Source organism: Tursiops truncatus, chromosome 15 (genome assembly GCF_011762595.2).
Source record: "Tursiops truncatus isolate mTurTru1 chromosome 15, mTurTru1.mat.Y, whole genome shotgun sequence".
Classification (NCBI taxonomy): domain Eukaryota; kingdom Metazoa; phylum Chordata; class Mammalia; order Artiodactyla; family Delphinidae; genus Tursiops; species Tursiops truncatus.
Genome location: NC_047048.1, coordinates 86,022,035 through 86,038,157, shown reverse-complemented (window position 1 = coordinate 86,038,157; position 16,123 = coordinate 86,022,035). Strand labels below are relative to the sequence as shown.

The 16,123-nt window shown below is 57.7% G+C and overlaps 1 protein-coding gene across 4 annotated transcripts; it reads right to left on the bottom strand.

The window, feature by feature from the left end:
* Positions 1–289: 289 nt before the first annotated feature.
* TPD52L2 (TPD52 like 2) lies at positions 290–15,858 on the bottom strand. Of its 4 annotated transcripts, XM_073793197.1 has the most exons (9): positions 15,698–15,858; positions 13,163–13,308; positions 11,190–11,338; positions 10,276–10,335; positions 5,885–5,986; positions 2,893–2,919; positions 2,076–2,117; positions 1,009–1,057; positions 290–482 (listed from the first exon to the last, which is right to left on the bottom strand). In XM_073793197.1, exons 1-9 carry the CDS (start codon positions 15,714–15,716, stop codon positions 387–389), a joined length of 690 nt encoding a protein of 229 aa, XP_073649298.1. In that variant the 5' UTR covers positions 15,717–15,858; the 3' UTR covers positions 290–386. The 4 variants fall into 4 exon arrangements, with proteins under 4 accessions (XP_073649298.1, XP_073649299.1, XP_004318483.1 ...); XM_073793198.1 differs by lacking the exon at positions 10,276–10,335; XM_004318435.4 differs by lacking the exons at positions 2,076–2,117; positions 2,893–2,919.
* Positions 15,859–16,123: the final 265 nt, after the last annotated feature.

Sequence of the window (16,123 nt, the reverse complement as noted above, 5' to 3'; positions counted from 1 at the left end):
CTGCAGATCAGGCAGGGCTTTCTGGATGGCTCTTCCTTCTGCGACTTAGGGAAGGAGTTTTTATACTTATCGCTCTCCCCCCCCCACCCCGCTTTCAACATGCTGATCTACTAACAAGACTCCCAACAGGAGCTTGGCTTTGGCTCCCACCCTGGGACCCACCACCCTGCCCGCTTCCTGCTCCAAGGCAGGACGGCGCAGTGATTTGCTGATCTGCCGACAGAAGGGGAGGCATCTGTGTACAAGACATGTTCTCTGACCCATGCGAGCGCGGCAGCCACGTCTCCACGGGGATGGCGTGATTGTTCTCAACACCCGCCGCTCGAAGTTGCAGTTGTGGCGATGACGGTGTGCTTGTTCCGTGGCTGGGCAAAGCCGCTACGGGCTTAGAAGGGCGTGTGATCGGGCAGGGGTCTGTCTCCACTCCCGGTCGGGGAGGGAAGGTTGTCACTGCCATTCTCTCTGCCACTGACAACCTTAGACTACAGATGGGAAAAGACCAAGAAAGAAGAACATGAGACAGAGCACGCACACCTAGCAGATCCTAGGCCCGCGCTGGGAATTCAAGGTGTCCGATTCCTACGTGAGTTTATGTCACATGGACGCCGCTCAGCAATACAGAAAACAAATCACCAACACGGGAAACAGGCTGGATATCTCTCTAGGAAACTACACAGTGGAAAGAGCCAATCCCCAAGAGACGACACGCTGCGTGGCTGCATTTACATGACGTTCTTGACACAACAGAAACGGAGAGCAGGCTAGGGGCTGCCAGGGCTGTAGAGCGGGGGTGGGCAGGCCGCAGTCTCTGTGGGGATGGTGGAACTGTGCTCTGTTGTGACTGTAACAGCCACGCGTCCTGGTTGTGACACTGCAGGATGTTACCACCGGCGGAAACCGCACAAGGTACAAGAGCTCTCCGTATCATTTCCCATAACTGCACGTGAACCTACAATGACTAGTGACGTGTCCCACCCCGGCAGAACTGGGCGGTCCAGATCCAGTTACCTTTATGGTCCCAACTCGGTCCTCAAATGACTTGAAGGTGGCAGAATTCCTTTAAAGAGAGAGAAAGATGTCAGGATAAGGAGCACACTGCTTTGTCACCCTCCTAAACCTGAAGGAACTCGGGGTTAGGGTCATCTTCTGGAGAGATCCCTGAGAGATCCCGAGGTCTCACTGCAAAAACATGACGAGCCAAAAAAAGGGGAGGGGGCACACATGTTCAGAGGCTTCCCCAGGACAGAACCGAGGTCAGCCACACCCCCCAACTGCAGGACAGAAGATCTGCATGCCACCAGCTGGTGAGCCCCAGACTTCATCTGGGCAAACTGCGGACCCCTTGACTGGGCAGCCGGGGGATGCCGGGCACGTTTCTGCTGCGCCCTAAATGCACATCTTGGGGTTATGGAAAGCCCCACGTGTTCTTCACACAGATCTCTCACAGAAATCGAGCAAGAGGAAAACCAAGGAGCATTCGGAGAGCAGAGAGTGACGAGGAGGCAGAGGACAAAGCAGGCCAGGCCTGGTCCCACCCAGCCCCCGTCCCCCTCCCTGGCTCCGCAGCTCCCTGAGCCCAGGCCTCTGGAGGCAGCCTGTCAGTGACCCCTGGCACGCTCGGGGGACAGCAGCTGCAGCAAATTCTCCTGGACGGGGACACGAGCTCTGCGGGGACCCAGGCTGCACCACAGAGCAGGAGCGAGCACAGGTGGGGACTTCGAGGAGGAACAGGTCCTGGCTCTGGCTGTTCTCAGGACATAGAGAGCCACCATAAAAATCCTGGAGACACCTGAGACCTCTTGGCGTGCGCAAGCCTCTCTGTCCCTTCCGGCCCGGCCCTGAGGGCAGCCCTGGAAAGTTCCAGGTGGAGCCCAGTTTGGGGCCTCACCCCCACCAGCTCTTCAGCCTCGAAGAGTATCTCCCAACCCTGAGCCAAGAGGACGCTGAGGGGGAAAGTGGTCCTTGGTTCAGGGGTTTGGGGAGTGAGACGGACCAGCTGAAGCCACCCCCTCCCACCGGCCTCCCAGTGGGGTCCCAGCGGGCTCAGGGAGCCGTGGGGTGCGGGGGCACGTTACCTCATGGCCGGCATACTTATGGAGTGGCGGATGGAGTGGCTGCTGCTTGGAAGCATGGTAGGAGCAGAGAAGGAGAGTTAAGGCAAGGACAGGACCGGCCTCCCCGTGCAGGAAGCTGAGGCCCCGTCCACCCCGCACCACTGAAGCAGAGAAGCCGCAAGGCTGCCCTCAGGGGGAGAACCAGACCCGGGTGCCCCTCGCATGGCCCCAGAAGCGTGACACTGCCGGAAGAGGGTGCTGGGACAAGGAAACTAAGATGCCCTTGGCCTGGGGTGCTAAAGACACTTCTGGTGCCAAGAACCGCCAGGTGTCCCCACGTGACTTAACAGCCAGCTCCAGAGAGACCGGCAGAGCAAGTAGGAATATTTAAAGTCACAGGCTGCTCTGGACTTGGGTTCCAGACCTCCAAGGCGGAGGAGCGGCTCGATCAGCACGAGGTAAAGGACACTCGGGAGGCTGTCTGACCCGGTCCCAAGCACCCCGCGGCAGAAAGAGCGCTCGGTTACGGGGAGGAGACCAGCTCCACTTTGAGGGGCAGGACTGCTTCTGGGGGAGGAGGACATGGGGACACGACGGCTTGAGGGCCGGCAGGGCCCCTTCCTTCCAGGAATAGAGTCAGGGGTGGGCCGATAGCTACTCGGTGAGGCCGGGTCAGAACGGGCGGCAACAGGACCCAGCCGGCTGCACAATCAGGGGAGGAGCCCTGAACCCGTCACGCCACTGGTGACCACCTTGCTGTGCTGGTCCCACCCCCACCTTCATCCGCACAGCCTCCCCTGGGGCCAGCCGTGCCCAGCGTGTCCAGCGTCAGTCTTACCTAAAGGAGTGTGAGAAGGGCCGAGCCCTGAGAGCGGCGGCAGGAGGAGAGAAGAGATGCAGTGTTAGGAGGGGCGCCTGGTCCTGCCCCGGCCCCTCTGCTCGAGCTCCGGAAGAGCACAGGGACGCCGGCGACCACGCTGCCAGAGGAGGGCACGTGCCCCCTCCCCAGCCTCTGCCCCGCCCTCCTGGATGCGGTCACATACGAGGGACCCTCGCATCTGACTACGCCACAGACTGGAGAGAAGGAGCCCAAAAAAACAAGCAAAGCGAGGGCATGAGGTGCTCTTCGGCCCCCGGGGTCGGTGCCTCCCCCAGGACCCCATCAGCCTGCACTCCAGCTGGGCCGGGGCGCCCCCTGCACCGCGACAGGGCCTGCGACACCCCCAGGGCTGAGAACTTCATGCTCTGGCTCCATCACCACAGATGACAGAAGCTGACCAACAAATCTGAGCGTGTCCAAGGGCAGCTGCCCGGGGGGGCGGGGGGTTGGGGAGGGGGACAAGGCCACCCCAACGTGGAGATCATTTCAGAAGTGACAGTCACATGGCCTGACGTACCCACACCGCTCTGGTGGGCGGCAGGACCTGCTCTGCTCGGCAGGAGAACGAGCCCAATGGTGAGAGGAGGCATGTGTCCCATCAAAGGTCACCCAGCTGGACGGAGGCCTGACCCTGCTTTAAGTGGGTTTTTGGCCCCAATCCAGTTCCCCCCCGCCGGGGATGCAGAAGGCCTCTCGACCCGGGCTGCTACAGGGGCTGCTGTCCTGAAGGACTGAGCAGCACCTGACCCTGAACGTGCAAGGGAGACCTCCCTGATTCTCCTTCTTGAGAAGCTCCAAACCACGGAGGTAAATGGGCCTTGGCCTCAGAAACCACCTGAGACCACGTGGTGAGGCGATGGGGACACACCGAGGACCCTGAGACCCAGAGATCACAGTACCACTGGAATCATGAGAGCAAAACCAGCAGCAGGCACTCGAGGCCCCAGAATGAGACCCCAGCCAACAGGCACCGTGACCACGCGCCGGTTCCTCTGCCGGTCTGACTCACGCACGGCGGGCACAGGACCTGCAGCGATACGGCCACTCCGGGTTCTGAGCAGACAGCGGGGGCAGACGGAGCATGGGCCGCGTCGCTGCTCCCCCAGATCGAAGCCGTTTGCGTGAGGAACTGCCCAGCAGGCTCGCCCGCAGCCGCTTCCACACGCGCCCGGGGCTCCGCCCTCTCGCCTGCTTTCCAGCCAGAGTGCTCCGAACACGCTCGAAAGTGAGCGAGAATACTGAACGTGAGTGCATGACACGAAAAATGAAAGAGAATGTTCCCAGAAGAGGACGAAGCAGACCTCTGTCACCTGCTTCAGATGCCCTGTCATCAGACCAGCCTCTGCAGGAAAGCACAGACCCGAGCAGACGCTCCCCTCGCTCTGTGACGGGCCCTGGGAGTGAGGCCTGGCCGCCAGGGGCGTGTGATCAGCCTGTCGCCAGGCTTACCCCAGCCTGGCTCAGGTGGTCACAGTAGGCATGCCATCGAGCGTCAAGGGAGACTCGATCCAGGAACACACCCAGAGTCAAGCATGAGCCGAGCAGCGCGAAGCCTCGGGGAGCAACTGCCACAGGCCCTCCTGCTGCCAGCGCAGAGCCACCGCCTGGGGTGGGGGGTCCCTCTTGTGCCCGAATCACAGCCATGGTGGGCAAGGCCTGCATCCGAGCGTGGCCCGCAGGGTCCCCCATTGTAGAGGGTGCACCCCTGAGGCACAGACTGCCTATTACTGACGGTTCAGCTTCTCCGAAGGTTTGAAGTTTTTCAAAATAAGAGGCTGGGGGGGTCAAGGAGAGGAGAGCGGTAACGATGTCAAACAAACACTGATAAAACGTGAGCACGGCTCCAGGCACCAGCTGTCCTCTGCTCAGCCGGGTGGGGCCTGGGGCTTGTGAGCGCCTGTGGCCATTTGGCCAGGGCAGGGCTCCTATCTTGAGGCCCACGAGGCAGCCACAGGCTGTGAGGCAGGGAAATGCTTACCCTAAGCAGGCAAGAAGGAGCCCACTCAAGGGTGAGAGGTGAGGGGTCAGGGCCAGGGGGACTCCCAATGCCACGCTCAGCAGGCCAGACCCACAGCAACTCCATAGGATTCTTGGCTATGAGGAGATAGGGCAGGGCCGGCAGTGGAACCCGGGGGGCCAAGTCCAGGGTGCTGGCGATGGGGATGACCCGCACTGCCCGCTGTCTCTCTCCAGTTAGTCCCAACAACCCCGAGGGAGGCCCTTGTGAGGGCACAGCAAGGAAGGAGCTCAGCCAGGAGCCACACCCTGGCCTCCGGCTCCAAGGAGGCCCTGCGGGGGCAGCAGCGAAGCCCAGAGCAGGAAACTCAGGGTGAAGCCTGGCTTGGGAGTGGCGTGGCCATCAGGCTGGGGGTGGCCACTGTTGTGTGTGGTCCACCTAGTGCCCGGGCCCCCCACTCTCCCTGGCCCCAGAGGCACTCGGGTGGCCAGCAGGGTCTCAACCACTTCTGGGACAGAACGCTCAGTCGGGGGCCCTAGCGTGCAGCCGCACGCTCTCTGAGGGCAGGCCTGGCAAACACCCCGGGAAACACCACGCTTGCCCTCGACTTGTCCAGGCTGGCGGGCCACCCAGGCTGACGCTGCCCCCAGGCCGAATCGTTTTCTCTCTGTGGAACTTCAACAAGAAGCATCGCCTCCACCAACCCTAAGTACCAAAGTTACCCACAGGCACCAGTGACCCCCCCCAACCCCGCACCCCAAGAAACATACAAATAAATGGCAGAGGTAGCCGGTAAACAAGAGTTTGTGAACCAACTGGTCAGGGGCTGGTGTGGCCACACCTGTGGGTGGTGAGGGGCCCCTGAGGCATGTGCATCTGAGCCTGGAGGCTCAGGCAGGCTTCCTGCAGACCCTCTAGTGGATCTAAACCCCCTAAAACCCCACCTGCCTGTCCCAGCTCTCAGGGTGGAGATGTCAGGCCAGGGAGTCTCACCTCATGTCCCCAAGCTTCCGGCTGATGGCAGAGCCCATGGTGGACAGGGCTGCTGAGGTCTTCTGTCCTGCCTGAGAGAGGGTTTCCTGGGTCTTCTTGTAGCTGGAAGGAGAAACACCAGTTAAACCAACCAAACAGAAGGCGTAGCCATGCCTCCCCACACCAAGGACAAGGCACCCAGAGAAAAGAGGGGGCGGTCAGGGCGGTGAGAAAGCCTGGCCACCAGGAAGAGGACACGTGTCCTGTCTCAGGGCCCCCAGGGGACTGCATGAGGGACAGATGCAGCACTGCCAGGTCACGACCCCCCACCCTGTAATAACACCGTTTTCTGCTCTTCCTGTAATGCAGGCTCCCCTCCGTGGAAACTTACTTGCCCCACCCCTACAGCAAAGAGGCCCACAGAGCCCAGGGCCTGCGGCCAAGCAGACCAGCCCCTCAGGCCCTCCTGGGGCTTCTCTGTTCTCTTCTCGTCTAAGACAGTCCTCTGAGGACAGCACAGCTCGACCACACCCACAGGGGATGCAGCCGGCAGTGCGGCCTGTGCCGGGCCAGCCTTCAGACCCCGAGCAGCCCCTCCAGCCCTCCACCCTCCTGTTCTGCATCTACCATGTCCTTTGAGAACTGGTTCAAGGGGGTGGTCCTGGCGGAGACGGCCTGTTCCACACCCTCCTGCCCCATTCACCCACAACAAGATGGCTCGTGACCTCAACGGCAGTGGCACAGGCACGGGCAGGGTGCCTGGGCCGCAGGGACGGCAAGGACACCCTCAGGCCCAGGCTGAGAGCCAACACCCACAGCTGCCAGCACCCCACCCAGCCCCCCGTCCAGCCCCCACCAGAAACAGAAGACACAGCAGCCTGAACCCAGGAGCTCCTTTCTAGCCAAACTGGCAACCCCACAACAATGGCTCGAGATGGTAGGGCTCCGGAGACGCCAGCCGGCTCCGGCCCTCCTGGCACCCCCAGGTCACAGGGGGCTGGCTCGGACAGCACCAGCAGTGGGGCTTCCAGGCCCCTTTCCCATCCACCCCACATCGTCGCCCTCGGGAGGCCCCACGTGAGCGCCTGCTACCCGCCTCCCTCAGGCCAGCCTCCTACCTGGTGCCCTGCACTCCCCGTCCTGTGGGGACGGCCTGGCCCCAAGCACCCTGGAGGGGCCTCCCTCCCCTCAGCTGCAGCCACTCACAGCACAGCAGGGCCCGGGCCTCAAAACACGTCGCTTCCCAGCAAGAGTTTGGAAATATCTTGAAATCGCTAAGACATTTGAGTTTATCTCAGTTTCCAGAAGGTCAGTGATTCTGGAACACACTGTTAATAACAAGGAAAAAATACTTTCTAAAATCCTTGCTGAAAAATCTGCTTCTGCGTTTTCTGGATTCAAAAACTAGTAAGAGGCCTCATTCTGAACCCAGGCCTTAGAAAACCCTGACAACGAGAAATTCCTCCCCCAGTGATAGTCTGACACGATCACAGAACTTAAGTGAACAGGAACTCAAAGTCCTATCACCTGCCCAGTGACCCAGGTATCTGGACAGCTGGGGCCTGGACAGGATCCCCCGGGCCGAGCGACAAGGTCCATTCTAGGCCACAGCTGATTCGTACCAAAACCCAAAGTCCACACCCTCCTTTGAGAGGGTTTCCATGCAGACTGTGGTCACAATTCTCCCAGGCGTCTTCTGACTTGAAGACGCCTTCACCCGGAGCTGCCACCTACACCATGGCCTGTCTCAGCGTCTCTCAAGACGGTGGCAACAGAAGTGGAGCATCCTGAGGGTGACCTAGCAGGGGGCCCAGGCACTGAATCACCAGCAGGAGAGGCGCGTGCTGTGGGCCACTCTGCAGGGAAGCACCCCTCTGGGACAGATGTGGTGCAGAGGCCAGGGCAGAGCCAGCGTCTGTGTCCTGGTAACTCAGCCCCACCCGTGCCTGAGAGCACCAGGCAGTGCGGCCCTGGCCGCTGCCCCTTTGGGAATTCCTTTCACCTTTTAGGAAGACAAAGGCCTCCTCCCAGGACCAGTGGGCGTGGCTGTCAGTCAGAGGGAGGCATCTGCTGGATGCTCCTCCTCCAGGATCCTCCCTTGGGGGGCCGTCTCCACCTGCCACTCGGTGGGGCCCGTGATCCCAGACTGCCTGGCCGGAGACTACAGCTCCCGGACCACAGTGAAAGCACAATCTTATTGTTGGTCTGCAAGGCTGGGAAATTACCATCCAGCCCCACCAGGCACCCCTTGACCACAGAGGAGCTACCTGAGAACAAAGCCACTGTGGGGAGAGTGGAAGGGGGAGGGACACAGGTTGGGAGCGCTGGTTGGAGCCCCGGGCAGAGGGCCTGGAGCGGGGGCTTCTCGCCAGGCAAAGCCTCCCCGTCCCTCCTAGGCTGACACTATCTGTAGCTGTGCTTTCTGTCACCTGCGACCAAAGAACTCAACATGCCAACGAGTGACTGTGCAATTTACTGGTGTCCACACAAAGCACGATTTTAGCTATGATCCACCTAAAAAAGGATCCCATTAGGTGATCACTTCACGACCAACAGAGCACGGCTGCTGAATCAACAGCTGGCCGAGGGAAGAGACCCCCTCCCCAACGGCATCAACCCACTCACGACAGGACCGCTGCACCAGAGCTAAGTGCTCGGGCTGCACACGCCCGCCTCCTCCCCCTGGGCGGCGCTCTCCGAAAGGGATCCACCAGCACACGGATCGCGAATCGCGAAAGACAGGGTGGCTCCGAGGCTCTGGACGCGGAACCCCAGCAGCGGTCTCCGGCAGCCACCGCTAGGGAGGCACCAGTCAGACGACCCCGAGAGTGCAGAGCAGCTGTGTCGCGTCGTCACCGTCCTGGGCTATCACTGCAGAGACGCCTCCAGCCCTGACAACTCTACCACCAGACTTGGGGCTAAGACCTCGTGGCCGCTGCCTGATGAAGCGCATGAAAAGGGCCATCCCACCAGCCACACCTGCAGGCCCAGAGCCACAGGGTCCGTTCAGAGGAGTCAGAACCGTGATCGTCAGAAACAGTATCCCAGCAGCTTCCCGTCAACTGGCTTTACAGAACAGCACTAAGATCTCCCAAGGCTATTTTCAGCTCTGGTCTGCACCGTGAGCCTGCCTGCAGCAACGGGCTGCCCTACCAAGCCACGCAAACAGCACGAAACCCCAACCACCAGACCCACTCGGTGCCCGGCTCCCCTCGTGACCCCAGGCTGCAAAGGCTCCACGCACACAGCTGGCCCACCTGGGCTTCCGGGCACCTCCAAGACAAGCTGGGTCACAACCATTTCCTCTCAGCCCAACACAGAAGGGCTTTCTGCCCATGCCTTCTGGCAAGCACGACAGCACTTCCTTCTAAGCAAGACCTCCCAGAAGGTGACTATTTTAAAATACTGCAGGGGCTTCCCTGGTGGCGCAGTGGTTAAGAATCCGCCTGCCAGTGCAGGGGACACGGGTTTGATCCCTGGTCCAGGAAGATCCCACATGCCGCGGAGCAACTAAGCCCGTGCACCACAACTACCGAGCCTGCGCTCTAGAGCCCGCGAGCCACAACTACTGAAGCCTGCGCACCTAGAGCCCATGCTCCACAACAAGAGAAGCCACTGCAATGAGAAGCCCGTGCACCACAATGAAGAGTAGACCCCACTCGCCGCAACTACAGAAAGCCTGCGCACAGCAACGGAAGACCCAACGCAGCCCAAACCTAAATAAAATCTAAAAAATAATAATAAAATGAAATACTGCACCACCCAGTTCAAAGGCTATACCCAGAACAGAGCACGAATGAAGCGCTACCATCTTGTTTAAGAATCTCAAATAAGACGTCGGGAGTCCTTCTGGACCAGAGGTCTGTCAGACACACAGAGCTACCCGTGAGGGTTCTGCGCTCTACCTATTTTCCGTGTGGCTGAGAGCTTGGAGTTGCTCAGGCCAAAGGAGCTCCTTCGAGATCTGACCCGCACGGCCCACACTGCGCCCCCAGCTCAAGAGCCACCCCTAAGTGCAAGAGACCCTGAGAGCACCACAGCTGGAGCCAGGTCTGCAGGGGAAGGAGGGGGAAAAGCGCCATCAGCATCAGTCCAGATGGCGCTCAAGGTGCATCACCAGCCAGACGTGGCCCAAGCTCAGCTCCGGCCTCTGATCTGAGGGACACACATCAGGCAGGGGGAAGTTTTCAGTGTGGTCTGGTGGCGGAGTGAACTTCCTTCAGCGTCTGCACCCTCTTCCAGAAGCATTTAAAGGACAGTTTCTTTTGTGTTTGAGAGGAGAAAAATTATATTAAAAATAAAATAGCCAAGAAACACCACAGCTAGGTCTGAGCCAAGTGTGCACAGCCTCCCTGTCCCTCAAAGGTGTCAGGAGGGGAGAGGATGGAGGTGCCGGCAGCAGAGGCACTCACAGGTCCGACTGGGTCACTTTCTCATTCCACTCTCCAAGTTTCTCAGAAGTTTTCACGTAGCTAAAAACAGAAAGTCTGTGGTAAATGATTTAGAAAAACTACTTCAACTCAGGTTTCAAACTGGCAAGTGACATTCCAGGGAAAACAGAGAAGGACCACTTGGTAGGAAGGCTGAACGTTCAGCCTGCTTCTGCTCAGCACCGGCTCTGCAGGCCCAGGTGAGGCATCTGCAGGCCCAGCCACTCTCCTCATGCCGAAGGAGGGCCTGCTCACTCGACGGAAGCTGTGTCTTGGGGAACAGCTGGGAGGAGCAAGGAGGGCACAGCCCATGGCCCCAACACAGCCACCCTTTGGGGTTCAAGGCCTACAGTTTCCTAGGACAGAGAACTGGGCCTTTCCTAGGGCAGATTCATGAAAATTGACTTGGTCTTCCTGTGGGAACCTGGCTTCTCAGACAGTGGGAGACATCTCCCATCCCCCCACCTTGGAGGATGCGTTTCAGAGGAGCCACACAGCCGCACTACCCAAATTCAGAGAGCTGCGGCACAGAGGGTCTGGGTCAGAGGTCCTGACCACGTCATGCCCATGAGAAGGACTCACGTCGGCAGACGCTGACCTGTGGGGACCATGGAAAACCAGCCTCATTAAGCACCTAATTCGTGTTCTCTCCAATGGAGACCCTGAAACATATTCTTCTTGTCAATTTCGGCTTGGACAACTAGCTAGCACGTCTGCCGCCTTTTAAAAACACGTGTAGACTCTACACTCTTTGAATAAATACAAATTCAGTTGCTGGCAAGGATTCAGGGCCCCCAGCTGGCTGCTTCCAAGTGGCACACTTGCTGACCCTGCTCCCAGGAGGCCCCTCACCCCCAGGACTCAACGCCCATCAAGCAGGTAGAGCAGACACTCACGCGTTAGACACCTGTACATCATGCCAACCCCTGGACAGGTTCTGCTTCAGGCCCTCCAAGGTAGAAAGGCCCAGCCTCCTCTTCAGCTCTCCACAGTGCCTCTCCTTGGCTGCCAGCACCTGGCGCAGAGTGACAACTTCCTCCTCCACCTGCAAAAGCACGGTTACCAGGATTCAGCCACCACTATGGCAGGAAGTGACCACCATCCTCACACACGTCGCAGTGAAGGCCTTCTCAGAATCACCTAAGAATTTTCCATTTACAGAAACACAGCTCGTCTTAGGAACAGTCTACAGCAGGCATCGGTTCTGTTTGTATGTGGCGCCAGCACCTCGGCTTCTTCTGGAGAACCGTCCCGCCCCCCTAAGCCGAGTGTTCTGGCGGGGCTACTGACCACAGTGCCCACCCGTGGATGACAAGCAAGGCCTGTCGGAGCTCTTCCCTGGGACTAGGAACGGGTGTTGAAAGACAGCAGTCCCTTTCTGTCCAGGCTCCGGGTCTGGGTGTGAGTAACAGAAGGTGGGCGGGTTGGCAGCCAGGCCCCATCTGCACCATGGGGGAATTCCACACGTCGGGGGAAGGAAGCAGAGCTGACAGACAGATGGGTGGCCAGAGACCCACGTGACAGAGAAACAACCCTTATGACAACATTTGTGTTCCCAAGGTCAGCTGCCGGCCTCGGCAAAAGCCACTTACAGAAGCCCAAAGAAAATTCTCTTTTCTGCTTAAAGTAATTTGAGTTGGGCAACAGAAAAAATCTTGACAATAACGGCCAGAACCTTCTCATGTCTTAAAACAAAGAGTGAACTACAGAGAGGAGCATCCTTTAGAGCCTTCCTACTTTAGATTCTCAATACTTCCTGCTCCTTCCTGCTCCTATGTGAACAGCTACTCTAAAAAAAAAAGTCCCTTTCTTAAAAAAATGACTGTTTGGGTTAAGGCACTAACAACAGCCTAAAGCCCCATATAGCACTAGATTCTGCTTTAGAAAATACTGAAAAAGAAACGATTCAAAACTACAGGATCATCTAAGGCCAGACTATTACCCGTCACCCCAGCAGTGACACTCGGGGACTCGAACTTTCCATTTACGGTGCTTTGGGCACATGGGCTCAAGGGCACGTGGACGCGCAAGCTGAAATTTTTAAGAAACACAAGAGCTTCTTCATTTTGCAATTCACCGCTGAAAAAAACCTTGTGGTTTTATTCTCTAAACCAACATGTCCTGAAATAAAAGGCAAAACGTAAGTCTCCTGGGACTTCCTGCTGCTTCTCCTTTAACCTCCGTTCAATTCAGAAAGGGCGGCTTCCTCTACGGTCTAAAACCTGGTCCTGGGGCTGGGTTTGTCCGCATGACCAGCTCTGCTCAGACCCAGGCCTGGACCCAGGATGTATCAGGACGGGCTTGTTTCCGAAGACGGAGCAGAGAACTGCAACAAGCGTGCTCCAGCCTCTGCCTGACTGACGCCAACAAGTTCATTTCCCCAGATTCTGGAATCTCAAGTGAGTCACTATTAGACTCTGTATCACACCGTAAAAAGAAACACTCTTGGCAGTTAGTCTGAATAAAAATTATACGCAGACACTTTTGTTCTTAACTCCTATTTCCTCTTAAAGAGCTCTCACTTTAAAAAGATCACACGAAACGCTTTTTACAGAAGTATTTTAAAAAGAAAAATGAAGATCCAGGGACTGATATATCCATGGGGGTCTTGAAAATGTCGTGTTGATTCCAAAAGAGACACTCCCAGCAGATGGTGTGCTCCAGCAGCTGCCCCATGCGGACATTCTCCTCATGGAGCCCCTACAAGGTGCCAGACACACGCCAGCCAAGGGCTGCAGAGGGCAGTTTCTGTGGGGCTCCAGGGACAATCTCCCGGGGCAACTTCTCCAGAGCACAGCAGCACTCTGGCCCCTCATCAGGCTGGGAGGGCCTCACGGTCACCCCCGGATGGACAGCCATGGCACAGCACCTTTGCAAGCTCAGCCCTGAGCTCCTCCGCCTCGGCATCTGTCAGACCCTCCACAGCAGGAGCCTGGGCGGCCACCGCTGTGTCGACAGGGACATCCGTCATGGAGTCGGAGAGCAGACCTTTGTTAGGAGAATTCAGGTTGATATCTGCCAGAGACAAAATGCAGTCAGAGAGCATCAAATAAGAAGTCACAGAGGAAGAGAGGACAGAGGTCTCCACCGAGGGAGAAAGCAAGGGTGCAAGGGCAGGTTTAGGACAAAGGAGCGGGGGACCCGTGGAGACAATGCCTCTTCTCTGAAAGGTTCTGCAAAGATGGTTTTGGCCACCAGACTGGGAGCAGCCACATCTCAGGCCACCCAAGTTGCTTCTTCAGGTTCTAGAAATGCTGGCACAAGGCAGCCACTCCCTAAATCTGGTTCCTCCTGTAAGAATACTATCTTCACAGACAGGAAACCTTTGTTAAAAACAAAGCCGCTGGATCTAACAGCTCTTCCATTTTTTAGCGTGAAGGAACTTAATACAGCTGTAAACACTACCAGCACCACTTTCCAATCAGCTGCTCGGCCAGGGCGCAGGCTAAGATTACACACAAGGAACACAGTCATCCAGCCCCTGTGGGGAGTCAGCAAAACAAAATCCGTTCAGTTCATCCTCGACCCTCACCCCACAGCAAGAAGGCTGCGGCGGTGTGCAGAGGGCACTGCCTCCTCACACCTCTGCTACACCCAGACCAGGATCGAACCCCTGCGTCACGTTTGTTCTCCACGTTAAACGCACTTTCCTGTATGCACTAGAAGGTTACAAGAAAAACATGGCTACGTCAGTTCTTTCCAATTCCAAATGCAAGGCCGTCGTTGTTTAGTACATTATACAATCAGCATTCAAAACATCTTCCCTTTTGATCCGCACGTTCTGTGAAGAGACGGGCTCTGTATGGTGTTTGGCACATTTAAAAGTAAATTAAAGGGAATTCCCTGATGGTCAGTGGTTAGGACTCTGCGCCTTCACTGCCGAGTGCCCACGTTCAATCCCTGGTCAGGGAACTAAGATCCCACAAGCCAAGCGCAGCATGGCCAAAAAAAAAAAGAAAGAAAAGTAAATTAAAGGCGCAAAACAGTAAAAGTGTCTTTAACTGCAGGTATGTTTGTCTACTCTAGAAACCCTAGAATCTGCTAAAAATAGGCGAAATGCCCTTAAAACCAAAGACACTCTGTTTAGCTGGCCGTGTCATTCCCTTCACATGTCCCACAGCTGGAGCCATGCACTTCTGTGGTGCTCTAGAAATGTTCACTAAATGAAGCTTTTCTTTTTAATCAACAGATTTCAACATTTAACTGAGATCAACCTACGTGGCTTTACTTCATCGTTCGTACCTGCTGTGTTGACCCTACTCAAATTCAGTAAGTGCCTCGAGATCCCTACAACTTTTCTATTCTTAAAAAACAAATAAAGGCCCTCAGCCACTGTCTGCTTATAAAACTGTGTGCTCACCCAACATGCTGTGCGCTGCCCAGTCTCTGGGTGAGACCAAGCTCGGTACCCCCTGCAGGCAGACGCTATTCACACCCTGACTCAGAGGTGACCAAGGTCCTTACCAAAGGACCTACAGAGAGAATTAGCACGGGCTGCTGCAGTAGGCAACACTAGGGGGCCAGAGCCCCTCACCTGGGTGAATCTCAGCTCAGCCTGTATAATCATCTGCAAAATGGGGTTTTTTTGGACCATTATAAAAAGGTTATTGCGAAAATGGAAAAAGATTTGAGAAACAGGCTTGGAATGGTGTCTGGCACATAGAAGGTGCTCAGTAAATGTTTTCTGTCGTTCTCGTGACCGGAACCCCACGCTTGTGACGAATTCTAATGTTTAATTAATACGCTGACACAGATCAAACGATAGAAAAGCACCCTGAAATCATCCAGTGTAGTTACATCAACGTAGGATTAGCACTCCCTCTAGAGCCCCAGGATGGAAGACAGACTCGTACCACCTCCTCAAAATCTTAAGCTTCTGGGCCCGCTCCACAGCCCCCAGCGGCCACCTCCAACTAGTCTGGGATGTCAGTTCCGGAAACAGGCCTGGTATGCTGGGTGTGCCCCTGACTCACTGCACCCTTCCCCCTCCAGACAACTCTGCAGTAGGCTGGGCTCCGAGCTGCGTTGCCACCCAAGGGGCGCTGCGCCCAACGCGAGGACGCCGTCGCCTCCCTTCCCCTCCCCGGGCGCCGCGCACGGCACCTCGGCCCGCATCCAGGGCCGGATGGGGTGTCCCCGAGGGCCCTGCGCAGGGACTGAGGGCGGCCCGCCGGGCAAGAGTCGGGCGGGGGCAGAGTGGGAGCTACCCGGAGTGACGAAACCCAACGCTCTGGGGCGAGGGGAGGGCGCTGGGGAACCAGTGCACAGAGCGATCCCAGCGGGGGCGGAACACCCGCCAGGAGCTTCGAGGCCGCGCGCGTGGGAGAGGAAGAGGTGCCGCGGGACGGGCGGGCGCAGGCGGAGTGGCCCAAAGGCCGCCACGCGGCGCCGGGCCCGCGGGTACCTTGGCCGGCGGAGTCCATGTTTAGGCGGCGGCCGGGCCGCAGCTGGCGACGAAGCCGGGGTCGCGGGCGCAGTGGGAACCGAGCGGGCCGCACCAGGTGTCGCTCGCCGCTTACGCACCAGCCAGCTGAATCGCCTCAAGCGCCGCGGCATTACGTGATCAACAGCGAGACGACCCACTTCCGCTTTGACGCGCGCTCCGCCCCCCGTCCCGCCCCCACGAGCGGTGCCCAATGAGGGAGGTGTTTTGGCCTAGTCCCGGTTCATCAGCTTAATATGATTGGTCGAGGCTGCGGACGAAGCCGGAAAGGGAGGCCGGGCCACCAGCGAGAAGCACAGGTAGAACGGTCTTGAGGTGCACGGAGTAAGGTGGGAACTGGGAGGACCGTGCAACGTGGCGCTACGGGATCCCGGAGGTGGGCCTCTT

Coding starts and splice junctions, on each gene's coding strand:
- TPD52L2 (XM_073793197.1), bottom strand. Junction 5,987..10,275: donor AAAGTGACCCAGTCGGACCT/GTGAGTGCCTCT, acceptor TTCTCCTTCCAG/CTACAAGAAGACCCAGGAAA. Junction 483..1,008: donor ACCGAGTTGGGACCATAAAG/GTAACTGGATCT, acceptor TCCCATCTGTAG/TCTAAGGTTGTCAGTGGCAG.